Source organism: Lissotriton helveticus, chromosome 11, assembly GCF_964261635.1.
Source record: "Lissotriton helveticus chromosome 11, aLisHel1.1, whole genome shotgun sequence".
Lineage (NCBI taxonomy): Eukaryota > Metazoa > Chordata > Amphibia > Caudata > Salamandridae > Lissotriton > Lissotriton helveticus.
The window spans coordinates 590,251,050-590,277,927 of record NC_136072.1 but is presented as its reverse complement, the minus strand read 5'-3'; the positions used below and the strand labels follow the sequence as shown (position 1 = coordinate 590,277,927).

The 26,878-nt window shown below is 50.2% G+C and overlaps 1 protein-coding gene across 2 annotated transcripts in view; it reads right to left on the bottom strand.

Moving 5' to 3' along the window:
• Positions 1–26,878, bottom strand: part of PIWIL2 (piwi like RNA-mediated gene silencing 2) — a 1,947,029-nt gene that overhangs the window by 1,602,759 nt on the left and 317,392 nt on the right. For both annotated transcript variants that reach the window (XM_078666379.1, XM_078666380.1), the window contains 2 exons: positions 19,905–20,034; positions 19,397–19,612 (listed from right to left, as the gene is read on the bottom strand). In XM_078666379.1, coding sequence (XP_078522505.1) covers positions 19,397–19,612; positions 19,905–20,034 — 346 coding nt within the window. The remainder of the gene's footprint in view (positions 1–19,396; positions 19,613–19,904; positions 20,035–26,878) is intronic.

The following is a 26,878-nucleotide window of genomic DNA, read 5'->3' as shown; positions in this document are numbered from 1 at the left end:
GAGGAGGATGTAGTCGGCGGAGGAGAGGGCGTGTGGGCTGATGAAGTCGGCGATGTCTTCGCTGAATTGTGTGCGTGGTCCCGGGGGTCTGTAGATGAGGGTGCCTCGGAGGGTGGTCTTGGGGTTGACGTGGATCTGGAAGTGCAGGTGCTCGGCGGGTGCGAAGGTGTCGTTGGAGTCGGTCGTGATGCGGGTGGTGTTCCTGTGGATGATGGCGATGCCTCCTCCTGTCTGGTTGATGCGGTCCCTCCGGATGATCTTGTAGCCGTCCGGGATGGCGATGTCGGGCGCTGAGGAGGCGTTCATCCAGGTTTCCGTGAGGAAGGCGATGTCTGGGGTTGTGGTGTCGATCAGGTTCCAGAGCTCGACGGCGTGTCTGTGGACGGAGCGGGTGTTGAGCAGGATGCACTTCAGGTGGGTGCTGCTGGTGCTCGGTTTGGTGGGTGCTGGTGCCGTGCAGGTCCGGATGCAGGTGAACTTGCAGGAGTGGCAGCTGAAGGGTCCGTGGGTGCGTCTCGGTGTGGCTCGGTAGCAGCCCGGGGTTCGGCCGGTGTTGAGTGCGTTGAGGTTGGTGGCGTCGTAGGTTCGTCGGGTCGGCTTTCGTCGGTGGGGGCCAGGGGTCCTGGCACTGGGCACAGTCCAGGCGCGGACGGGCGCAGACGAGCTTACCTTTGGCGCACCTTCGGCACTCATTCGGTGCTCCCGCTGCGCGCGTCCGCTGCGCGGTCGCTCTGTGGGCGTCATAAATCAGGAGCCGGGAGGGCGGGTCAGCTGGGTGGCGGGAGCGGGGCGGCCAATGGGGTGAAGGTGGGCGGGGCCGCAGGGGGCAGCGGCGGGAAAAACGGCACAGGCGGGCGGCTCAGCGGCGGCTGGGTTGCTCGGGGCAGCGGCAGCAGGAGGCGTCGGGAGCAGGAGGGGCGACCCGGCCTAATTAAAGGCACAGTGGTCACTCCAGAACACGTACTGCAGACCCCTTATATCAGGAGCCGGGAGGGCGGGTCAGCTGGGTGGCGGGAGCGGGGCGGCCAATGGGGTGAAGGTGGGCGGGGCCGCAGGGGGCAGCGGCGGGAAAAACGGCACAGGCGGGCGGCTCAGCGGCGGCTGTGTCGCTCGGGGCAGCGGCAGCAGGAGGCGTCAGGAGGCGTCGGGAGCAGGAGGGGTGACCCGGCCTAATTAAAGGCACAGTGGTCACATAAGCCACTGATAGTCCGACCATTCTGCTAGTATTCTGTTAATGTTGGCAAAGAAATTCGATTTGCCGGAGTTCGGCACGTAAACACAGCCAATCACCACAGGGGAGCCATCCAATAGTCCACGGAGGAAAACGTATCTGCCCTCCGTGTCCACCCTCTTTTCCACCACTCTGAAGGGGACAGAGTTCCTTAATCATATGGCCGTCCCTCTCGAGAACACTGAATAAGAAGTAGCAAATAACTGACCCTTCCATTTTTTGTGTAGCTTCACGCTCTCTGCACTGTTTAGATGAGTTTCCTGAAGGCATGCCACCATGACTTTCCTCCGATTGAGTTGTGCCAAAATCTTATGCCTTTTGTGTACTGACCCCATGCCCTGCACGTTCCAGGTGCATATTTTGTAGGTATTAAGAGTCCCCATTTTGGTTTGTATCCGGTGTTGTCAATAAGCCACGTACCAGAAACAGTGTGCTTAGTGTAGAAAGTGTTCCAAGTGCCATCAATACAAGTAACCCCTTAACTTCAAGGTCCCCAAGTGAAAAGTCCTGAGGTCCGAACTTTAGCGCCCAACGTGGGCGACAGTGAAACCTGAACATGTCTATGCTGTGGGGGGGTGGATCCCACCGACGCCCGCTATGGGTCTGTTGGTGTCACCACAGCGTGCCCTGCGCTAGTGTATCCCCCTCCCCCGGTAGCCCGCCCATGCTCCCGTGCAATTCTCATACATTACCAACCAAAAGGCTGCTACTGGTGCAATCAAAGGTCATGCGCCACCTGCGCAGTGATTTTAGGGAAGAGTTGTAGGCTGGTGGCAGAGCCTGACACTTCCGTGCGCGTGTCCGAGTCGCCGCTTATGGCCAAGACGTCGTCCGCATCGTGAGCAGCCAGCGCAGCCTCCGTTAACCGGGCAATTTCCGGCGTCTATTTAGCTCGGGCCGATGTTGATCCACCGCTGGCCGATGATCCCTCCGCGCTTTTCCCACTCGTGTCTTCTCGTTGCTTCTTTTGGCGTGAAGGTCCTCCACTCTGGTTATCTGCAAACGGGTCCTGCGTGTTCAGCGGCGACAAGGACACTTCCATCCACTCCGCTGCCTCCTCAGGCGTGTCAAAGAAATATGATTTATTGTCATGCATTATTTTGAGACGGGCCGGAAACAGTAGTGCATATTTCAGGCTCCTATCGCGTAGTTTCCGCTACACCCCTAGAAATGTCGATCTGGCCCTCTGTACCGCCGGGGTAAAGTCAGGGTAGATGGAAACGGTTTTATCTTCATACCTCAGCGGTGCCTTTTCTCGTGCTGCTCTCAGTACCGAGTCTCTGTCCTTATAGTGCAGAAGGCGTGCTATTAACAGTCGTGGTGGCGCCCCTGGTTTGGGCGGTTTCACTGGCATTCTGTTTGCCCTCTCCACGCTATACAATGGGGTGAGATCTTGAGGCCCCACAACCTTCTTTAGCCAGTCCTCAACAAATTGCGTGGGGTTCCTCCCCTCACTGCGCTCCGGAATTCCTAGGATTCGCACATTATTGCGGCGGGCTCGCCCTTCCGCATCATCCATCTTGTTCCAAAGCAGTTTAACCTGTTTCTCCATCTGTTCGAGCTTTGTAGAGTGTTCCCTCTGCTGCGGGATCAGGTCGTCCAGAGCAATCTTGTGCTCCAATACCTTTTCGGCCAGTTTGTTGTGGTCCGCCCGTAGGAGCGATAAGCCAGTTGCCATACTGTCCATTCGCGTCTCGAGCGCATCCCTAGACGCCTAGATTTCAGCCAGGATAAGGTCTAGTTTGGCGTCTTGCGTGCACTTGCCTGTCGGTGGTACAAACTCCATGTTAGAGGAGGCCAACGGGTCATCTGAGCCAGTAGAGTGGGTGTCCACGTGGGAGCTCTGATCATGCATTTTCGCCCTGTTCCTTCCCATGCCTCTCGTCTGCAGGTTGGCGGTGGTGAGGCCCCCTTGGCACTTCCAATAACAGTACGTGTAGCGCTTGCCTACTGGTTCCGTACGGTCATTAAGTGTAGTCGTGCCGGGTCGTGGCCGCGCTCGCGGGGTATCAGGCAACTCCCAGCTCCCAGAATACAGGCGGCACAGTTGTCAGGCCCCCGCAGCACCACTGAGCAGTGCCCGCCAGGAGTTCCGCCTTTCCTGCCACCAATGTCCAGTATTACGCAACAGCAGTAGTGCGATTGGCCGTCGTTCTCAGCGTCCCATAGTACTGTGCCGTGCTTAGCCAGTGGTTTGTGTTCGTGAATTATAACCCCCTTGTGACCTGGATCACTTCGCAAAACGTCACAATATCTATTTGCCAGGGCGTCCTGTATTCACAGCAGTGCACCGCCGCGGCGCTTCTGCCGCTTGGCGGTCTGTCGTGCTCAGTATCGTTGTGGCTGTGAAGCGGGTGTCCTTCGCGGAGGGGCCGCCACCGACTCAGGAGCGTGATGGCTGGCGCTATTTGCAGGCGAAAATGGCGTCTTCTCTCCAAGTGCCGCTCCCGGCGGTACACTCCCGCAGCTGTGCGCCGAAGGAGGACCTCCCTTGGGGGGGTCAGTACAGGCCTTGGTGTTGCATATGGGGTTGGGGGCCAGCCGCCTGTACCGCCGCAGCTCTCCTACGGGGCCGCAGAGTCACGATCCCCGCAGGCGCTGGTGCAACAGAGATCGCGGGCACTTGCCTCCGCGACGTGCACAGCGCCGGCCCGATATGCAGCGTCCTCTCCGCCTCGCTCACGTACTGGTCGTGATGTTTGGGGCTGCAGTGGGTGCTTCCTCGGCCGTCCATCCGCCGCTGTAGGGCTCTGCTTGGGGCTGTTGGTTTTTATCCGTCCTCGGGCGGGCCGATGTCTCCGCGTCCGGCCTGATCAGCCACGACAGTCCGTGGCTTACTCTCCGGAGTAGGCCCCGTCAGCGCCGGTCTTCGCGCTCCCGTCTGGGGGGGTCACGGGCGTCGCAGCCCGCGCCGCTGTGTGCGCCACACACTCTGTGGTTGTGGAGCCTGGGCAGGCGTCCCGCAGGGCTCGGGGAACAGGATAATCCGCTAGTATTGAAGGGCATACGACGGAGCTAGCTTAAAACTCGACCGCCATGCTTGGCTCGTGGCCACGCCCCCTCGGTCGCCTTGCCTCCTTAATGATGTTCATGCAGTCTGGGGGCAAGTTAAGGTATCCAAACTAAGACCTCAGGAGCCAGATCGCTAGGTTCATTTGATTGGGATCTGGGTGTCTTATTTCTTTATGGTTCTGAGTTAGAAGATGGGGTGCAAGGCACAGTTTTTGACGAGGGACTACTGAAAGTTCTAGGAACGTTGTGTACCACGGTTGCCTCGCCCATGTGGGAGCAACTAGGATTAGCGTCAGTAAGTGTTGCCGCAGTTTGCGTGCCACCAGCGGGATCAGTGGTGCTGGGGAAAAAGCGTACGCAAATCTGCCAGACCAGTTCGTCCATATCGCATTGCCCTGTGACGACGGATGTGGGAACCTGGCGGCAAAGTACTGGCATTTGGAGTTTTCTTTTGTGACAAACAGGTCTATGTCTGGGTGACCCCACTCTTGGAAGAATGGCTGGAGAACTTGGGGGTGAATCTCCCATTCGTGTAGTTGTTGGCTGTGCCTGCTGAGCAGGTCGGCTATCTGATTGTCTTTCCCTGGAAGGTGTTCTGCCAGGAGAAAAATGTTTTTGGGAATCGCCCATTTCCATATGCTTTGTGCCAGATGGGACAGCTGTGGAGAGTGCATTCCTCCCTGTTTCTGGATATAGTACATTGGGGTCATGTTGTCCGTCCGGATCAACACCGTCTTGTTGTACAAGTATTTCTGAAATGCTTTCAGGGCTAGGAATATCGCTAGCAATTCTAGTTGGTTGATATGCAGTTTCTTTTGTTTGGTTGTCCAGAGCCCTTGCACTGTGTATTGAAGGAGATGGGCTTCCCAGCCTGTCAGTGATGCGTCCGCTGTTAGTACTAGTTGTGGAACCGGCTCTTGGAACAGTCGCCCTTTGGAAAGGTTTTGTGGGTTCCACCACTGCAGAGTTGTGAGCGCGAGTTGTGAACACTAGGTCTTTTAGTTGTCCTTGAGCCTGGTTCCATTGCCGTGCTAGGCATCCTGTAACGGGCACATTTGAAGTCTGGCATGGGGGACAATGAATATGTAGGAGGCCATCATGCCTATGAGCTGCATAAAGACTCGAGCTGGGAGAGAGTGCTGCGGTAGGAATTTGAGAATGAGCATTTGCATACTGGCTATCCTTGCTGAGTTTGGATATGGCTTCGCCACTGAGGTGTTTACGGTGGCTCCCAGGTATTGTTGTACATGGGAAGGTTGCAGATGCGATTTTGTGTAGTTGATTGAAAAGCCTAGGCTGTGTAGCAACTGGATTGTTTGGGACGTGTGTGCTGCACACTCTTGGTACGATTTTGCTTGTATTAGCCAATCGTCCAGGTAAGGGTACACATGGATGTGTTGCCTCCTGAGATGTGCCGCCACTGTCGCAAAGCATTTTGTAAACACTCTTGGAGCCGTGGTAACCCCGAAGGGCAAAACCTTGAATTGGTAGTGTTGACCTTCTATTGTGAACCTGAGGTATTTTCTGTGGGCTGGATGGATGGGTATGTGAAAGTACGCATCTTTGAGGTCCAGTGTTGATAGGAAATCTCCTTGCTGTAGCGTGATCATATGGAAGTGCTCCGATAGTATATATTGATTTAGGGGTCTGAGGTCCAATATTGGTCTCAGGGAACCGTCCTTCTTTGGAATAAGGAAGTATAGGGAGTATACTCCTGTCCCTTGTTGGTAGAAAGGGACTTGCTCTATGGCCCCCTTTTCCAGAATGCATTTCACCTCTTGTTGTAGCAGGGTGATGTGTTCTGTGGACATAGGACGATGTCTGGGTGGTATGTTTGGTGGCGTAGAAGTCAGTTCTAGGCAATAATCAGACTGGATAATTTCTCTCACCCACTTGTCCGTGGTAATTGCGTGCCAGACAGGTAAGAACTGCTGTAGTCTGCCTCCGACCGGTGTTAAGTGGTCTGGAGGCAGCGTAATGAAGTCACTGTTTTGTGGCAGTGGAGGCCCTGGTGTTATTGCCTCCACGCCCTCTTCCCTTATTACTGTTACCTCTGTAACCCCCCCTGGTTGTGTTCTTGTTGAAGGAACCTTGTGTGTTACTTTTGTATGAGGCAGATGTCTGAGAAGTATTTGCTCTGTATGAGGAGCGTCGAAAGGAGCCCCTATGTTGCAGAAATTGCAATGCACCCATAGATTTTGCGGTTTCTGTGTCTTTCTTCATTTTGTCCAAAATGGTGTCGACAGCAGGGCCAAATAGAAAATCTTGATTGACGGGTTGGTTAAGAATGGTGGACTGCACCTCATTCTTAAAACCGGAAATACGCAGCCATGCATGTCTGCGTAGCAAGACACTAGTATTAATTGACCTAGCTGCGGTGTCTGCAGCGTCAAGCGCACATTTGATGGAGGCGTTTGATATGGGTAGGTGTTGCATAAGGCTTTCAAGCTGATCATAGTGCGCCCTGTCGTAACGAGCCAGTAGGACTTGTGTATTAGCAATCCTCCATGAGTTGGAGGCTTGTGCAGCTACCCTTTTGCCTGATGCCTCTAGAATTGTTGACTCTTTGTCAGGGGGAGGTGCTTCCCCTGTTGTCTGAGAGTTGGCTCTTTTTCGTGCGTTAGCAACCACCAGTGAGTCTAGTGGCAACTGGCCCTTGATGTAAGTAGGGTCTGTAGGAGCTGCCCTATACTTTTTTTCTATTCTGGGATTGATTACCCGTGCCCTGGCTGTATCCTTAAATATGTCAGGTGCGTGTTTTACAACTCCCTTCAACATGGGAAGCGTTTTGACACTTTTTCTGCAGTAGTGAATGTGTCAAACAGGAAGTCTTCTTCCACAGGGTCACTATGCATGTCCACATTGTGGAATTGTGCTGCCCTGTCCATGAGGTGATTGAAGACTACAGTGTCATCAGTGGGTGACGGCTTAGTAGGATAAGTGGGTGTAGGAAGGTAGATCCCTGGCTATGGTTGCCCCCAACTTTTTGCCTGGTGTTTTGCTGGTTTTCTGACTTAGTTGACCTGGGGCCCTGCTATTCAGGACCCCAGGCCTACTGCTCTCTCTGTAAAATGGATTCCATGTACCTTAGGTACATATCTAATTGGATACTGAGTCACCTTATCAGTCCCTGTACAGTGTACCTTAGGTACCCAGGGCATAGGTGTACCTAGGGCCTACCAGGGGCTGCAGCATGTATTATGCCACCCGTGGCTGGCCATCCAAATCTGACACAACTGGCTGCACGACAGCTGGGGCAAGGTGGTGTAATCACCCTTTGCTTTAGATATAGTATACCTATATCTAACCCTAAAATGGGCACACAGATCCCCTATCAGTAACTCCTATGGCAGGCCTTGACAATCCTGAAGGCAGAGTGCTTGGAATCGTGTGAGATGGTGCTCTGGCATGAGCTGAGCCTGTCTGCGGCTTTCGGGAACTATCCCTTAGCCGTTTCCCTGATAACGCATACCATATACTCTTAAGTGCATTATAATCCTCGCGGTTATATGCCAACTCTGGTATCGCTTTATCAAAACATGTCGAGTAAGGTGTCATACGAATTGGAATACTAACCCCTCGCCAATTCTGGCGACGGGGTTAGCATTCCACCCTTCTAGAGGGACACGACATGTTGGTAAACTGTAACCCCGGTTAAAGTCAGACAGAGCCTTAGCACCAAAAAATGGATGCTGCCACCGAGACACAAATCTGCCCTCCTGTTGCTGGGAGTCCTCCCAGCGCAGGAGGCAAGGACAAAGGGTTTCCTGTCAGGGGCGGTGCCAGCACCGTCCCAGACAGGATTTTGTGTATCCTAGGTAGGCAGGGCTTTAGAGGAAGGTGACTGCAAGTGGCACCCCGGTGCTCACTGTGCATAGGCCGGCTTGAACCAGTTCCAGGGGCACTCCAGACCCTGAGCTGGAGAAAAGCCCGCCAAAGGAGAGGGGTGTAACCACCCCCCTCCTGGTCCCACCCATAGGGCAGGACTTAGTCGCGTGCCAGCCCCCTTTTTCAGGATAAAGGTAGGAGCAGGCCCCCTTCCAGATCAGATCAATCTTTGAATCTTGAACCGACCTTCTACACGAAGAACTCAAGACTCTTCTCAAGATTTTTTCCCTTGTGACTAAGGAGTAGTCACCCTGCAGCAGCAGGCACCAACCAAGCATCGCGGTTTGTTGCCAGTCTCTCCTTCGAATCAAGACTGCTCCAGCACGACGAGAACCGGCTTCCCTGGCACCTCTGACCTCAACCTACATCATCAGCCCAGCTGTGATCCGTGGGTGGACGAGACCTCGAGGGACCGGCCATCTTCAGAACTGCACGACACTTGTCCAGCACGACCACCGAGTGACCCTCGGCCAAGTGCTTTGGGGTAAGAGAAGCCCCGACCCTGAGCAGCTCCAGCACCGAAGTTCAGCCCCCCTGCATCCACGAGATCTGCGTGGGCCCTTATGCTCTTTGCTGCTCACCGCGTTGTCCCGGTCACTTGCCCGTTGGCTAGTGGCCCTCTTACGACGCTCCACGACGACAACTACTGCTGGTCTGGTTACTCCAGACTAGCCCTTGCTCCCCTCCAAAAGAGGAGCCCCCTGGACCCTCCTGGTCCACTCAAGACGCCATTTTAGGTCTACCGCGTGGGCCTTGCATTTGCCAAGACTTGTTCCCCAATCCTGGGTCCAGCGACGTCGACAGCAAGTACCTTCGTGGGACAGCTCGCACCTCCCTCCTGGTCGCCGACAACGCCTCCTGGTCCGAGAGACTGCAGAGCCCAGCAGCGCCCACTCACCTGGTCGAGGTGACTTCGTCCGGTGCCACCCTGGTGCCCACCTAAATCACTGGCTAGTGATTCAGAACTTGGTCCCCTCTGCTTTCAGGTCTTCTTCTCCCCCTGATCCAGGCTTGGATCTCCACGAACTTCTTCACTGGCCGCCTGCCAGCAACTTCTTTCTTCAGGCTCCTGGTTCTTCAACGTGGGTTTCCGACGCAACTTCAACCCTATGCAGCCGCAGCCCCTGGGCTAGGTAAACTGAGTACTCCGGTGCTCCAGCATAGTCCAACACCCTAACTGTTCGGATCCACTCCCGTTTTCGACCCACCTAGTCGGGTTCGCCCGAGAACAGCAACTTTGCAATTGCTAGCATCCATAGACTTTTTCCCGCCTTACGCGTGAGAGTTCCCACTCTGCACACGACGCCCACAGGCCTCCTGCTCCTAACCTAAGTGTTTAGTATTGTAGGCCTAGCGATTCTAAAGTCTAGAAAAGTATTACTTACCTGCTAGTAATTTCGCATTCCATTTTCATAGTATATAGTTTTTCGTGCCCCTCGGGCATCTGTGTAAATTGTGCGACTTTCAGTGTTTCTTTAAGAGTTTTGTTGTGTGCTTAGCTCCCTGTCTCATAAAGAGCCAGGGTAGTCCTGTTATAAATAAATATACTTTATTTTTGATAACAACTTGTGTGGTGTCCTTTCACTGGGTGTTCAAGGGGTAATGTGATGGTAAAACAGCTGGCTTAACACGCCCTCTAGAGTCTTAGCCTTAGACTGCTCGTACCCATGCTACTAGGATAGCTGGTCTATAAGGTTGACTTACAACCAATCATCAATAAGGGTTGTTTGGACTGATACATAGTGATCACTAGAATAGTGAGCACTGCATATCAGGCCAACTTCTCACAGTGGGTACATCAGGGATGGGATGGGTGTCATAAGGGTCTGTTGGCTCTTCCCAAGGTTCCTCTTGGTTAGGATCTTGTGGGAAATCATATAGAGGCTGTGGCTCATACCCTGTGTCCCCCTCATCGTCCCCGTGGTGAGAAGGTGAGGCAGGAGCAAAAAGTGTGGTAGGCATGATAGGTTGAAAAGGGCTGAAGGGTGTTGAGGGAGAAGTCCCAAAGTCATTTTTCTTCAGTGGAATAGGGGAATTAGGTTCTAAGTCCAAAGGCCTCTTTTTCCTATGCAGGATGGGAACTTTACCAGTCTCTGGATTAATGTATATTTTAGCTTGGTCGTCTGATGGATCTGGGTGGAATAGTTCTTCCTCTACAGTCCTGGGTTTAGTGTTAGACTTTTTCGGGTCGGTAACACTTGGTTTTTCGACGACTTTTGGAGTTTTGTTGGACTTCTTCAGCTCGGGCCCTGTTTTCGGGTCGACAAGTGGTTTCGGGTCGACCGGAACTTTCAGGTCGACACTTTTTTTGTGCTTCGTAGGCTTCTTTGGATGAGTGTCTTTCACCGAGTCGATGTTCTTTTTTGGATCGACTGGTGTCTTTGGAGCCGTTACCTTTGGGTCGACAGGTTTTTCCGGCTTCGATACAGTCTTCGGTACGGCACCGGTTGCCGGGTCGACGGTTTTCGGAACAGCAGGCTTGTTCGGGTCGGCGACCTTCTTCGGTTCGGCGCCCTTTGGCTGTGTGCCTTTGTTCGGGTCGACTAATTTTTTGGGGTAGACTAATTTTTTGGGGTCGACAGGTGTTGGCTGAACGGCCTTTGTGGGGTCGACAGTCTTCTTTGGCTCGACGCTCTTTGGCTGTGCGGCCTTTTTTGGATTGACGCCCTTCGGGTCGGTGACCCTCTTTGGCTCGAGAACCTTCTTCGGGACGATGGAACTGGGCCCTGGGGTTTCTGAAGTTTCGGTTTCGGAGCCGAGCCGGAAGGCTGGGCTGGTGAAAGTTTTTTATGATCTTGGCTAAGGCCTTTTGGCGATTCCTCGACCGGAGCCTTTGGTAACGGGTTAATCGGTGTCGGGGGTAGGGTACTCACGATTTGCCCCGACGGGATTTTGTCGTCGGAGTCAGAGTAGTCCTCGACGGTGACGATTTCTAGGTCCGAGTCTGGGGCGTCCTGTAGATCCTGGTCATCATTGAAGATGTTGTCCAGTTCCGGCGCCTGTCGCTGCATTTCTTGCCTAGCAGCCCGTCGGTTTCGTATAGTTTTCTTGGATCGAAACTGGGCGCAGGCTGGGCAGGTTTCTTCCCTATGGTCTGGGGAAAGGCACTTGTTTCACACTGAGTGTTTATCAGTATGTGGGAACTTGGAGTGGCATTGTGGGCACCTTTTAAACGGGCTTCTTTCCATCGACGGTCGGCTCACGAAGCGTCGAAAAGGCCCAACGGCCCGCGTCGACGACCGATTCGAGATGGAAGTTTGGATCGAGTAGAGAGGTACCGAACGAGAACAATACCGTCGAAGTCTAAGGCCTTTTGGCCTTTAGAAAAGGTTTGTTTTCGATTCCGAAGTTGGAGTATAGGAGTTAGCATCCGAACCCAATGGCGGAAAAAAACAATCTGAGGATGGAGAAGATGCCCATGCGCACTGTAGTCCAGGGGAGGAGTCACCTATCTCGTGATACTTCGAGGACTCTTCCAAGACAACAAAGTGCAATCATCCAGACCCAACACTAGGCGGCGATCTATGCACAGATATGAATTCAGCAGCCCACATGCCTCGAACAGAGCCAATCAGCTGTCACCTCCCTCTAGAACCCTCCTGGAAGGAGCCTCAGTCCCTCAGATTTTCGTACGCACAAAGCTAAGTAGGCGTATTACTGAGAGAAGTAGGTGAGCCCTTCCAGGGGAGGCGGGAGGGTTGCATGTGAATCTATGAAAGACACCAAAACTGGATAACTGCAGTTACAGGTAAGTAACGCATTTCTTATCCAGTATTAGGGGTGTCTTTCATAGATTCACATGCCTGAATCAGAGTAGCAAGCAATGAACAAAGCACATTTTGGATGGCATAAGATATACAAGTCATTAGATAACAACATATTAAACGACTAATAGAAACATGCAGTTGCAAACAAGAAATACCATCAAATCATACAATAAAGAAATGTGCATACATGAGAAGGACGGAGGGATGAAAGAGGGCTCACCTTACTAAGACAGATGACGAAGTACTGCTTGTCCCACCCCAGTATCCTTCATGAGTTCTGTATCTAGGCAGTAATGCCTGGTGAAGGTATGTGGCGACTTCCATGTTGCCGCTCTACAAATGTCTATGACTGGCACTCCTGCAAAAAGCGTCATAGATGTAGATATTGCCCTGGTAGAGTGGGCCCGCACTTTAGAATGCAGGGGCTGCCCTGCCTGTTCATGACAAAATGAAATAGCTGCAGAAATCCAGCGGGAAATACTTTGTTTGGTGAGTGGAAGACCTCTCCTGGGCCTACTGTAAGCCACAATAGCTGATGAGACTTCCTGATGGTTTTTGTCTTTTCAATATAGAATTTGAGGCAGCGCTTAAGATCTAGAGAGTGCAAAGACCTTTCCGCTGCAGTCGTGGGATTCGGGAAAAAAGAGCGTAAGACCACAGGTTAGTTGAGATGGAAGTCCGACGGGACTTTTGGAATAAACTTCGGATTTGTCCGTAAGATTACTCTGTTCTGCTTGAATTGCAGGAAAGGCTCCTGTATAGATAAAGCTTGGAGCTCACTCACTCCTTTTGCTGATGTGAGTGCAAGCAGGAGGGCTGTCTTCCAAGAGAGGTATTTCAGGTCAGCCCAATGAACTGGCTCAAAGGGATGCTTCATAAGCTGGTTAAGGACTGTGTTCAGGTGCCAGGTAGGTGGCAAAATTCTCGCAGGAGGAAATGTTCTGTAGAGTCCTTTAAAAAACTGTTTGATCAATCTGTGAGACCAAAGAGAAGGGCCAGTAGGAGATCTTCTGTAACAAGATATCGCCGCCAAGTGGACCCTGATGGAAGCATGAGCAAGGCCTGAGTTCGCCAGATGGAGAAGATAAGGCAATATTTGTTCCGGAGAGGAAGAGAACCGAGTATACCTTGAGCCTTAGACCAGATGCAAAACCTCTTCCATTTCAGAAAGTATGTTTGGTTGGTGCTATCCGCCCGTGCCCGAGCCAAGATTGCTCTACATTCTGGCGGAATAATTAAACTCTGAAATTCTCTGAACTCAGGAGCCAAGCGGCTAATTTGAGTGAGGCCAGATTTGGATGCTGTACTTGCTGGTTGCTCATCGTGAGGAGAGACGGGAACTGTTTCAAGCGTATCGGCAGCTCCAGAGATAGGCGGTGGAGTTCCGTGAACCAATGTTGACGTGGCCAAGTTGGGGCTTCCAGAATGAGAGTACAAGGCTCTGCTTTCAGCTTTCTGAGGACCCTGGGAAACATTGGAAATGGTGGAAAGGCGTACGCAAAGACGTTGCACCATGCGATCGAAAATGCATTCCCTAGGGACCCTTTCTGGGGGTGCCAACTTGCAAAGTGTGGGCATTTGGCGTTGGACCTTGTGGCGAACAGGTCGATCTGAGGGGTGCCCCATCTCGAGAAGATTTGGTTGAGGATTCCTTGATCCAGTTCCCACTCGTGAGACGTTGTCCTCTATCTGCTTATTGAGTTGGCGAGCACATTGTCCATGCCTTGAACGTACTCCGCCCGAAGAGATATATTGTGTCCGATTAACCAGTTCCAGATTTTTTGCGACTCGTGTGAGAGTGTCAGAGAGCGAGTCCCTCCTTGTTTGTTGAGGTAGTGCATCGTCGTAGTGTTGTCTGTACGGACGAGCACTAGGGATTTTTTTATTCTTGGAAGAAAGGCTTGAAGGGCTAGGAAGACTGCCCGTAGTTCCAGGAAATTGATATGGAGCCCTTTTTCCAAGGGGGACCACTTCCCACTTATCTGTAGCTCTTGGAGGAAAGCTCCCCAACCTTCCAAGGAGGCATCCGTTGTGATGATATGCGGTGTAGCCTGAATCAGGAATGGTAAGCCCTGAGAAAGGTTCCGAACAGATATCCACCATTGCAGGGCCTTGACCATCTGAGGAGTTACTTTTGTGAGATCTTCGAAAGACCCTGTGCGTTGGACCCATTGTTTTGATAGTGCCTCCTGGAGGGGGCGCATCTGTAGACGGCAGTGAGGTATTAAGAGGATACATGATGACATCATCCCCAGCAGGGATTTGAAAAGGCGGACCCTTAAGGTCCTCTTTGAAGCCACGAGCATAGCCAATGTTAAAAGCTTGTTCTTTTCTCTCTTGAGATGGGAAGGCTTTCCTTAATCGTGTGTCGAGGGTGGCACCTAGGAAGTTGATTTGCTGAGAAGGTAGAAGGACTGATTTCAACCGATTGAGCGTGAGACCCAAATGATTGAAAAGTTGCAGACAGGCGTTGGAAGACCTGGACGCGTCTTCTAAGGAGGGAGCCTTGATCAGCCAGTCGTCCAGATATGGAAAGACTTGATGATGGTGCTGTCTGAGATATGCAAACAAATAATAGGGCAACCCAATATTCCCAAGGAGCTGGGTATAATCAATAACAACAAAACAAATGTTCCTTAGGCGAATTATTTAACCTCAGTTTCACAGTTATGCAATAGTCACAATAGTGAACATCAATTAAGTTTTTCAAGACAGTACAAATCTTAAATCATTTGTATTTATTAAATCCAGAGGATATATGAACTCATTATATCTCTATCCATTGGTGGCAACTTAAATAGGTATACTGTATTTTTAGATATGCAGCTAATGGGGAGAGACACTTTGTGAAGATGCGAGGGGCAGACTTGAGCCCGAAGGGCAGGACGCGAAATTGAAAGTGTCTGCCTGCCACTGCAAAACTTAAATATTTTTTGTGATTTCTAGGAATAGGTATATGGAAGTAAGCGTCCTGAAGGTCCAGGGACGTCATGTAATCTTCCTCCTCCAGGAATTGTAAGACCTCCTGAATCGTTACCATGCTAAACGACTGCTTCTTCAGGAATTTGTTGAGGGCCCTGAGGTCCAAAATCGGTCTCCACTTCTTCTCTTTTTTGTGAATTTAAAAGAAGCGAGAATAAAATCCCCTCCCCCGTTGAGACAGAGGGACTTTTCTCTATTGCCCCTTTCTGGAGCATAAGAGAGACTTCCCGGAGAAGCAGCCGTAGATTTTTGTAAAGCATAGGGCGGGAAGGAGTTAGGGGAGGAATATGCGTGATTTCTAGAGAATGGCCGAATTGAACTAATTGTAGGACCCAACGGTCCGTGGTAATCTTCTTCCAATTTTTTAAGAAATGTGAAATCTTTCCTCCAATTTTTGATGAGGGAAATGAATCTGGGACTGGCTGAAGAGATAGGTCATTGTCTACGTCCGTTGTTTTTTAGTTGGCCTTTACCACGAAAGGACGACTTGCCATAAGAAGATTGTTGTCCATGTTGCTGGCGCTGCTGATACTGGGATCGACTATGGCCTGAAGAATATGAAGACCAGTATTGGAAGTTCCCTCTATAAGAGAACTGTCCTCTTCCTCTAGACCCACGAAAGGACTGGTTTTTGTACTGGAGAGTGCCCAATGCTCTAGCAGTGTCCGTGTCCTTTTTTATAGTCTGCAGCACTTCATCAATCTTTGAGCCGAAGAGAAATTGGCCATTATAGGGCATATCCAATATTTTTGTCTGTATCTCGGGACGAAAGGAAGTTGCCCTTAGCCTACCTTGTCGTCGCAAGACTGCTGCTCCAGCCATTTGGCGAAAACCTGTTGTAACGATATCCTTCGCACAGTCTATTATTTCTGACGCCGAGGTTTCACCCTCTAGTAATATCTTTTTTACCTCTTCCTTGGATTTGTCAGGCAGTTCTGATAGATATGGAGCTATATCTGCCCATAGTTGTCTATTGTAGCGCCCTAAAAGCGCCAAGTCATTGGCCGTCTTCACCGTCATTGCAGACATTGAGGAGAAACACTTCCCAATGCTGTCTAATCTCCTGCCTTCCTCATCCGGAGGTGCTGATAACGGGGCAGAAGGATTCCTGGAGTTCTTCTGGGCCGCCTGTGTCACTACCGAATCCGGTTTGCGGTGTCCTATTAAACAGGCCGGTGCAGTATCAGGTGCTCTATACTTTTAATCCAAACGAGGCACCACCGGAGGTACCGAGGAAGGGTTCTGCATGTCTTTAACACCCTGCTCCCACAAGTAATCAATAATGGGTATTGATCGAACTGATTTTTTGAAAGGCTCTTTAAAATCATACAAGAAGCAGTCTTGTTCTTGAGAGACCATTGGTATTTTAAAACGTTGAGCGGCCGTCTCAACTACATTATGGACCCCTCCAATGTCCCCTGGTGGTAAATCTGTGGGCGCAGGCACTGGAGAAGCGGGAGAGGGAATGACATAGTCATCCCAGTCATCATGTATAGATTGAGTATCTTGCAGTTCACCCTCTTCCTACTGTTCTTCCTCTTCCTCATCAGTAGTCGGAGGATGTGGTAGATCAAACCGCTCCGGCTGAACACTCAAATGTGGAGGCCGTGGTCTTGGTGAAGGTTTAGATACTGTGGAAGGTAGAGGAGCAGGAGACTCTGGAAACCTCTGTTTGTAGTCTTGTATGAGGTACCTCAAGTCAGTCACTAAAGAGGCTGGAATGCAAATCATAGGAGGAGGTGGCGGATGATATTCCTCCTCCTGATCCTCTTCTTCGTCCGAACTCTGACATTTAACATGAAACTCCGAAGGGCTTGTCGCCGTCTGAAACATGTCTCCTTCATCTGAATCCTCCTCCTGAAGAAGACATGCTGGAGGCAGTGGTTGGACTCTGCTTGGCGATGTTAAAGCCGGCGTCAGCGCCTTTTTCGTGATCTTTAGGCGCACACATGTGGTTTGTAGACCAGAATCGATCATCGTCGACGAGCCCGTCGACGGTGGAGCGTCGACGGGTGTCGTAGTTGGTGGAGTCATCGTCGACGCGGCCACCGTCGACGGTGGAGACATCACTGTCGTCGACGGTGCTTTCGTCGACGAGACCTTAGTCGACGTTGTTTTCGTCGATGGGGTCGACGTCGACGATGTTGGCGAGGTCGTCGCCGATCCGGTCGTCGGCGAATCCAGCGTCGACGGGTGCTTCGACGTCAACGGAGTTTTCTTGATGGCTATCGTCGACGACAAAGTCTTATCTGCCGTCGACGATGGGGTGGTAGTCGTCGACGAGGATAATGACGACGATGCCGTTGACGTAGAAACGATAGTCGTCGATATTGATACATACAATGCAGTAGACATCGCTCTCCTCGGCGATGAAGACGTCGTCGACGGTGTCGAAACAGGCTTTTTGAAGGTGTGAACTTCCTGAGAGGAAACCTTCGCAGAAGTTGCCTTGGAGAGAACCTCTGAAGACTTCTTTGATGGCTTCTTTTGAGGAGGAGCCGTAGGGCTGGGGGAAGCCACACTAGGTCTCTTTAGAGAAGATTTTGAAGAGACTGAAGAACCTTCACTTTCCACAGAAGATTCTAGGTGGTCCCGGTCTTTCAGCCTCTGAAGCCAAATTAAGAGGCGTCCCTCAGGATCTTTGAGGGTTTTAGTGGAAAAGGTACGACATACCTTGCAATCTTTAGAAGAATGGTCCGGATACAAGCAATACAGACAGTCTTTATGCTGGTCATCAATATGCAGCCTTTTCTTTCCACATGAACCACAGGATCTTAAAAGACCCTTTTTTGGTGTGTCAGCCATGATGAAATCAGCAATCACACAACGTGCGGTAGAAAATCTGAATGACTGAGGCTCCTTCCAGGAGGGTTCTAGAGGGAGGTGACAGCTGATTGGCTCTTTTCTAGAGTTTGGTCCTTTCTACAAAAGGACAGGAAGAGGTTACTAATGTGAGGCCTTTAGACCTATTTATCTATATGTCTATGGGACATTACTTTATTTATATACCGGGGACTCCCATTCCGACGACGGGGAATGATTCAGGTATGTGAATCTATGAAAGATGCCCCTAATACTGGATAATGGGAGTTACGCAGGTACGTTCACTCTATATAGGATTAATACCAAAATATGGCACTGGACTTAAAAATGTATTATGGGGTATTATAAGTGAGCGATACAAAAGGGGATGATGGACGGAGCGCTTGAGCAAATCAAACACTCACCCCCAATCAACTGATTTGGGTTTAATCCATCACTATTCTTTAGCTCACTCAGCCACCCCAGTTCAGACATGGCCATATGCAAATCAGTCTGACCCTGTGCCTCATGGGAACAGTCCAGCCCGAACTACCAAGCCATGTCTTCCCTGGACCGGAAACAAGCATCCTGAGACCGGTTTCGGATTCATAATCCTCATCAGCCAGGCTATCTTGAATCCAGTGGCCAATTGAGCAAGGGACTCACGTCTGAGCATACCCTGCCACACTTAGGGAGAACAAAGCGATACAAAAGGGGATGATGGACGGAGCGCTTGAGCAAATCAAACACTCACCCCCAGTCAACTGATCTGGGTTTAATCTATCACCATTCTTTAGCTCACTCAGCCACCCCAGTTCAGACATGGCCATATGCAAATCAGTCTGACCCTGTGCCTCATGGGAACAGTCCAGCCCGAACTGCCAAGCGAGGACTGATCAGGTAAGTTAGAAGTGGTCGGTGGAATTTGTTCCATGTTATCATCTCAGCTCAACGATAAGTAGCAGCCGTGTCATGAATTAAGCGTTATTGTGTAAATAAATTCTACCGCAGAATACCTCTTCCTCTGGCTATTTGCTCAATGCTGCAGCGGCTCCTAATTATATCCACAACATTCTCTATTGCAGGCAGTGTGAAAAGCAGTTGGAGGCACAGAGCTAAGCTTTCCAAGATTTCAAAGTTATAACAGGAAGGCGGAGGTACATTGACAAAAATCTGAATTTCCCTTATTTTGTGGACAATCTCCGACAGTGGAACAGTCCAAACCGTTGAGGAAAAAAAAATCAAGGCTGCCTGAAATGGGTCACTAACTTCCAGGATCAGGTTGTTGTAGACAGTATGTAAAAGATGAAATCCTTCCCATGCCCAGGCTTCACTGAATCTAGTGGAGTGTACTTGCTGTGCTTCACGCTGAAGTATTTCTTCCAATCCAACCGAAGGGATTCAGTCCCATCAATGGAGGTATACACCAAGCATAAAAAATGTAATAATAGCAGAAGCATAACGAGGTCATAATGCCACTGAAATGCAGGCCCACACACAACAAACCGTGTCACTTTAAATGTAATGAATGAAGCGTAACCCACAATATCGGATGCCAATACATGATACGTTTGCTGTAATAAGAACAGAATAAGGAAACACATCAGCTGTAGCAGATGGCAAGCACACTGAAAACTCGTGCGAAAAAGTAAAAAGAGCAATCAAGAGTCCAAATATCCACATCTCTGTCAGGAATCCATTGTTCTTTACTTACTTTTGCTCTGGCTGCTCCACATCCACAACAGGTGGGCTCTCTGGTTTAGGTGGGCTCTTCGGTATAGGTGGGCTTTCTGGTTTAAGTGAAAGCCCAGAAGCGCAGGACATCTGAAGTCCAGTTGTGTCCGAGGTTGGGAAAGCTGACCGACCAATGCCAGGGAATCCTCTTCCAAATGAAATAAACGGTAGCCTTGGATCACCTCGACCGATGAATCTTAAAATACAATTTCACATAAAATGAATTAGTTTAGCTCTCACAAAATGAATTGTATACAAACTTATACCAGCCCACTAGATCTACAATAAACCTTGACGACTAGTTAGTTAATCAAACTGAGATCTGCCTGGCAAAAAAAAAATCCTATTCAACTTTCCAACAGAACTTGCTGCTGAGTCCTTGCTGGTTCACTAAGCATAGCATGCCAATACTGAACTACAAAATAAATGTACTATACTTGAAGGAGGTGAGTCTGTACTCTTTCCTGTCACGTGAGAGAGCCACTTACCCGAATCCTCCAGCAGTCGCTCTGCCCCAGTTACCATCACCAGCAGATAATGGTACCATTTGTGGCACGGCAGGCTGAGTGGTCAGGCTTTCAGTAGCCCCAGAAACGCCACGTCCAAATACACCCCGACCTAAACAAGAAAGATTACAAGAATTTGGATAGCAATTCAAACAGAAAAACGTCACTGTATCAATACACTTGAAAAAAACATAATTGCAAGGGAGAAGATGGAAAAATTAAGAGCTGCTCAACCACTGCCTTTAATAAAAACTCAATTAACAGAGCTTTTGAAACATATCGGGGATGATTACAAGTTAGCACCTGAAAGTAGAAAAGTGCCTAGATTTAACGGAGATCTAGGATCCCTTTTCCATCCTGTGAAAAACGTTGCAGGTTGTATTGCAGTCTACTGGCTCCGTCATATTGAGGCACGTGAAAATGTACTACATTTGCACTTCCCAGTGGTTAAGCGAGCAGAAATCTCTAAACTTTCTCAAGCCAATAACACACATCTTTGTAACGTCATGTTTTGAAAACTATAACACAGATTTTCGCCAAACCCAAGCAAACACACTTCTTTGAATAAGATTCTACTTTGATACAAATCCATTCAACCATTTTTTCTGTAGCCGAGAGTAAAAATCATATGGGCGTTAAACAGGGAATTTGCTTTTATTTGACCGCTCCTTTATTCCCCCACCTGGGACAATCTGTACTAAACTTGCCAGGCCCAGGCCCAACCTAAATCGGATGCTATAAACTAGGTATAGTACTTTTGCAGCTGCCCAGAGAAGAATATGCTATTTATTCCCATTTCTTAAGTTTGGGAATGTGCCACTCACGAACGGTGAAGCGTCGAGTAGGTCATGATGCCCACAGTATATGTTTTATGCCATGGTACTCTTCCTGTGTATTTGATTGTTTATTTAACCACAATCAGTCTACCTGAAGCCAAATCAGTGAAGTAAGGTAAAATCACACTGAAGATGCTCAAGCTTAAAGTATATTGTGAACAGTAGTTTTCACATGTAAAGTAAATATAATACGTAATCTGTGAGGTGGTAAACAATTTTCTCAGGTGTCTTTGACTCTACTGTGGTAATGAACTTGAAATACGACCTATGTATTGTGGTAATAAATGTGTGCATGTGTCCTTAATATAACAGTTATCCTAAAAAATATGAGCTATTGTGTAGCACAAATATTTTAGGGTCACAAATGTATTTTATGCTATGTTAAAATACTTGAATATCGCATGACTGGCACAGCATTGAGGCGTCCGACTGCACTACGACACCAGCACCCTCCACGCACTCAACCCCGGTCGAGAACACACCTGCTACCAGGCCACTCCGAAGCACACCAAAGGACCCTTCACCTGCCGGAACTGAAACTGCACCAGCATCCGGCCAGCCACACCTCCCACCAAGGAACCCAACTACCTCAGATGCATCCTCCTCAACACTCGCTCCGCCCGCAAACACGTCGTTGAGCTCTGGGACCTCCTCGACTATACCTCCCCTGACGTCGCCTTCATGACAGAGACCTGGCTGAACCCTGCTCCACACCCGACATCGCCATTGCCATTTCGAAAGGATACAAGATCACGCGCAGGGTCCGCACCAACGGAACAGGAGGAGTCGCCGCCATCGTCCACAGGAACACCCTCAGAGTATCAACCGACGACACCCTCAGCACCGCTGAACACATGCACTTCCAAATCTACACCGATCCCAACATCACTCTCCGAGGAACCCTCGTCTACAGACCCCCCGGACCCTGACCACAGTTCAGGGACTCCATTACCAACTTCATTAGCACCCACGCCCTCGCCTCCACGGACTACATCCTCCTAGGAGACCTGAACTTTCATCTCGAGAACAACAACGACACCAACTCCACCACCCTGCTCGACAACCTCGGACTCAGACAGCTCGTGACAACACCCACCTACCCACATCGCCCGCCACACGCTCGACCCCATCTTAACAGCAAGCCCCTACGTCTCCTTCAGCCGCACCACCAATCCCGAATGGACCGACCACTACTGCATCCACTTCACCTTCAGGAAACCCACCAAGCACCACTGCACCCAACTGCTGCCTCGACGATGCTGGAGCAAAGTCACCGATGACCAGCTCACCACCACCCTCGCCGAGAACCCACCCAGTCACCGCCGCCCGCAACCTCAGACAATGGAACGACAACTGCGGCAACACCCTCGCCCCGTTCAAGACACCCTCCAACAGCCACACCAGCAAGAAAGCCACCTGGTTCACCAAAGACCTCCAGGCCTCCAAAAGAACATGCCGAAAAGTGGAGAAGAACTGGCTCCGCGAACGATCACCGGACAGCTACACCGCCCACAAGAATGCCACCCGCAGTCATCACCAACTCGTTAGAGCCGCCAAAAGGGCCTCATTCAAGGACCGCCTAGACAACAACGCACACAACAGCAAGGAGCTCTTCAACATTGTAAAGGAACTCTCCAACCCCAGCTCCAACGACAATGACATCCCGCCGTCGCGAGACCTATGCGACTCACTGGCTACCTACTTCCACCGCAAGATCATCGACATCCACAACAGCTTCAACGCCACGACCGCCACGACGACCACCGCCCCCACCACCCCCACACACACCAACCATCTACTCTCCTGGACAAGCGTCAATGACAAGGACACCAGTGATATCATGAAGACCATCCACTCTGGCTCACCGCTAGACCCATGCCCCCACCACATCTTCAACAAAGCCAGCGCATCCATCGCACACCATCTCAGCAAGGCAATCAACATCTCCTTCGAGACAGCAACCTTTCCGGAAAGCTGGAAACACGCCGAGATCAACGCCTTACTCAAGAAACCAAAGGCGGACCCCAAGGACCTCAAGAACTTCCTGCCCATCTCCCTGCTCCCATTTCCGGATAAGGTCAGCGAGAAAATCGTCAACAAACAGCTGACCAGTTAACTTGAAAACAACAACATCCTGGACCCATCCCAGTCCGGTTTCCGCAGCAACCACAGCACCGAAACCGCCCTCATCGCCGCCACAGATGACATCAGGACCCTGCTAGACAACGGAAATAAAGCATACAGCAGTTCTCATCCTCCTGGACCTGTCAGCCGCCTTCGACACAGTCTGCCACCGCACCCTACGCACACACCTACACAACGCCGGAATCCAAGGGAAAGCCCTGGATTGGACCACTTCCTTCCTCTCCAGCAGAACCCACAATGTACGCCTCCCTCCCTTCCACTCCAATGCCACTGAGATCATCTGCGGCGCACCCCAGGGCTCGTCCCTCAGCCCAATGCTGTTCAATATCTACATAGCACCCCGCGCCCACGTCACCCGTCAACACGACCTCAACACCATCTCCTACGCCGATGACACCCAGCTGATCATCTCCCTCACCAAAGACCCTCACACAGCCAAAACCAACCTCCATGAAGGAATGAAGGCCGTCGCCGACTGGATGAGGAATAGCCTACTGAAGCCGAACTCGGACAAGATGGAGGTCCCCATCCTTGGGTCCACCCCTTCGGCCTGGGACGACTCCTGGTGGCCGACCGCACTGGGAACCGATCTGACTCCCACAGACCACGCATGCAACCTGGGGGTCATCCTCGACTCCACCCTCACCATGACTAAGCAGGTCAACGCCATCTCCTCCTCCTGCTTCAACACCCTCCGAATGCTACGCAGGATCTTCAAATGGATCCCCACTGAAACAAGAAGAACAGTCACCCAGGCCCTCGTTACCAGCAGGATGGACTATGGTAATGCCCTCTAAGCAGGAGCATCGGCCAAACTCCTGAGACGGCTGCAACGCATCCAAAACGCCTCGGCACGGCTGATCCTCGACATCCCCCGCCGCAGCCACATCACTCCCCACCTGAGACCTACACTGGCTCCCCATCAACAAGAGGATAACCTTTAAGCTCCTCATCCATGCACACAAAGCCCTCCACGACATCCGCCCAGAGTACCTCAACATACGACTCAACTTCTACACCCCCACCTGCAAGCTCCGCTCTGCCGACCTCGCCCTCGCTGCTGTCCCCCGGATCCAAAGATCATTCTCCCACCTCGCCACCAAGACCTGGAACAACCTCCCCACCAACCTGCGGCAGACCCAAGACCTACTGGCCTTCAGGAGACTACTCAAGACCTGGCTCTTCGATCAGTGGCAGCGTCCCCCCTGCGCCTTGAGACCCTCACGGGTATGTAGTGCGCTTTACAAGTGTCCTGATTGATTGATTGAGCCACCGATTTGGCATGCAACTCCAAATTAAGTTCTTTATCCAACATAATGCCCAAATTCTTCACCACAGGTTTGGGTGCGGGGGGTACTCCGAGAGCAGGAGGCCACTATTCATTGTCCCAGAGATGGGAGTCCTTGCCTACCAGAAGGTTCTCGGAATTGCGGGATTTAACTGCAAACAATTAGCCGTCATCCACTCCGAGATGGCCATTAATTCTGCTTTGAATTTTGCCCGCGACCTGGCTGGGATTATTAGAAAAGGTGATCACCAGGTGGGTGTCATCTGTATATGACACCAGGGAGATGCCTCGGGCTTTGGCCATCAGCGTCAGCGGTGTCACAGACATTAAATAACGTGGGGCTCAAAGCTGACCCCTGAGGAATACCGCAGCAAAGTGCGTGAGTACCTGCCAGAAATTCACAGAGGATTTCTGTTCCTTATAAGCGTAAATGCATTGACTAGTGTCAATTTCCCTCCCACAGCAGAGAAATCAGCAACTGTGAATCCATCTAAAAGGGTGGGAAGTAGATATTCCAGAGAGTGGTTTGCTTTGGACATTTGGTAATGCCAAAAAAGAAAGTATTTTCAAACAACTACTCTACGACTATTTGCGCCCGCCCCACATCGAAATGGGCAGATATTTACCCCAACCAAGGGCAGGAGTAATGAAATAAAATTTGTTTATATATAGCGCTCTATTGCCCAAGGGCGTCTAGGCGCCCTCAGGCAGTAGTGCGCTATATACAACACACATTTGTGGCTACTGTTTAAGGCTTGGAAGAGCACTGTATCACCCTCAGCTTTGGTGGGGGTGCAGCAGCTTTCACCACAGCCATAAATGTTTTCTCTGATCAAAAAAACAATACAATTTTGCATTTGCCCATGAGGGTCTATTTCGCCTGTGCATTGCTCTATGCTATGTAGAACTCCACACAGGGGGAATACAAGCGGATATATCACATGGCATTCCCAAATGTGGGCTTGAAAATATAGTAGGAATGATTGCCAACAGGAAAATCACTGAATAGGCCCCAATAGTATACATGCTCATCAACAGAGTGTAATATGCTACTTATTACCGTTGTGCAGTGCGGGGACTTGATTTACGAGAGGCACTTCAAATAAAAGAAACTTGTGCCCTAACCATACCTGAAGCTTAACGATCTGCGGGTTAAAGGTAACTTGTCATACGTGTGAATGTTGGGAAAAAAAGAGAGTCTGCATCTTCGAAGCTTAAAAAGACCAACAATTAGCAACGGAGGCAGAGTAATAAAGCTGGACACCATCAGAAGTAGATGTATGCACTTGAGACATGAACAAAGATGGTTACAAAAGCAATATAACCCACTGCTGAAGACCATAACAGCCGTTAAAAAACCCCATACGAGTTGTAGGTCATCATAAAGGCCTCTAACAAGAGAATCCTCTCAACAACTGACGTAGTACAGGGCAAAAGCACTAAAGATTCTGGTAACAAACATCATATTACACTCAACAGATGTGCATGTGCTTTTTTATGCCATGTTCCTTTTAAAGTGCAGTAGTTATTAACAAAAATATGTGAACAACCAGATCTCAAAGGGGTTAAATCGTACAGTGAGATACATTCACTAAAAATTATTTGTGAATAAGGCCACAGTTGGTTTCTCGTGTTAACCGATTACAGGATTGAATCCAAGAAAACAAGCAATGTTATTCTCAATACAATGAAGCATTAATGCGGTAACAACACAGGATTTGACCTTTGGACTCCAAGTAATATATGCGTGAATCCGTTAGCACGTGTTGAGTCACATTCATTTTCAGTCTGACTGCAAACATGTATTATTAGTATGTACTAGGATGTGAATGCATCAGTGAGATACGGCATGGGTGGGAAATGTTCCAAATCTTTTGCCCTCCTATGAAGGGTCAGACAGGGATATGTGCTGGCACCATTACTTTTCCGCCTATAAATCAATGGTAAAATCAGTTCCTGTGTCCTCCCTCCTCTGAAAAATCAGGAGGCTGCAGACAACTACGAAGTGCGAGCACTCTACTTCTGAAACCCCAATCCTTCAGGAAGAAGAGAACAGGCTGTAGAGCTTTCTCAGGGATTGCTCCAAAGATTTAGAACTCTCTACCACCCCGAGTGCGTGGAATCACCTCCCTTACTGTATTCAACAAGCATTTGCAATGCAATAGGTCTCGCAGCATTAAAGTTTGAGTTACTGGCATTGTAAATGACAATGCTTTGCATTAATTTTGTTTCTTTAATTTGCAATTGGTATATAAACATTGTTTGTGAATGGTTAGCTGTTGCTTATGCGAGCATTGGAGAATAAGACACCATTGTACACTGGAACAAGAGACGGTGACCGCTAAAACAGGAGTCGCATGCAGTACACTGGGCCATTGGAAACGGACAGAATGGAGATGAGACACTGACATGTTCAATTAGGGAGACACTTATGTGCATTAGGATGGCAAGGCATTGAGTCAAGTGGCCGACATTCACTTACACTTGGGCACGGAAGACTGACTACACTCTAGGAGAGGAGACAGCACACTATAGGGAGACAGCACAGTACAGGGAGACAGCACAGTACAGGGAGACAGCACAGTACAGGGAGACAGCACAGTACAGGGAGACAGCACAGTACAGGGAGACAGCACAGTACAGGGAGACAGCACAGTACAGGGAGACAGCACAGTACAGGGAGACAG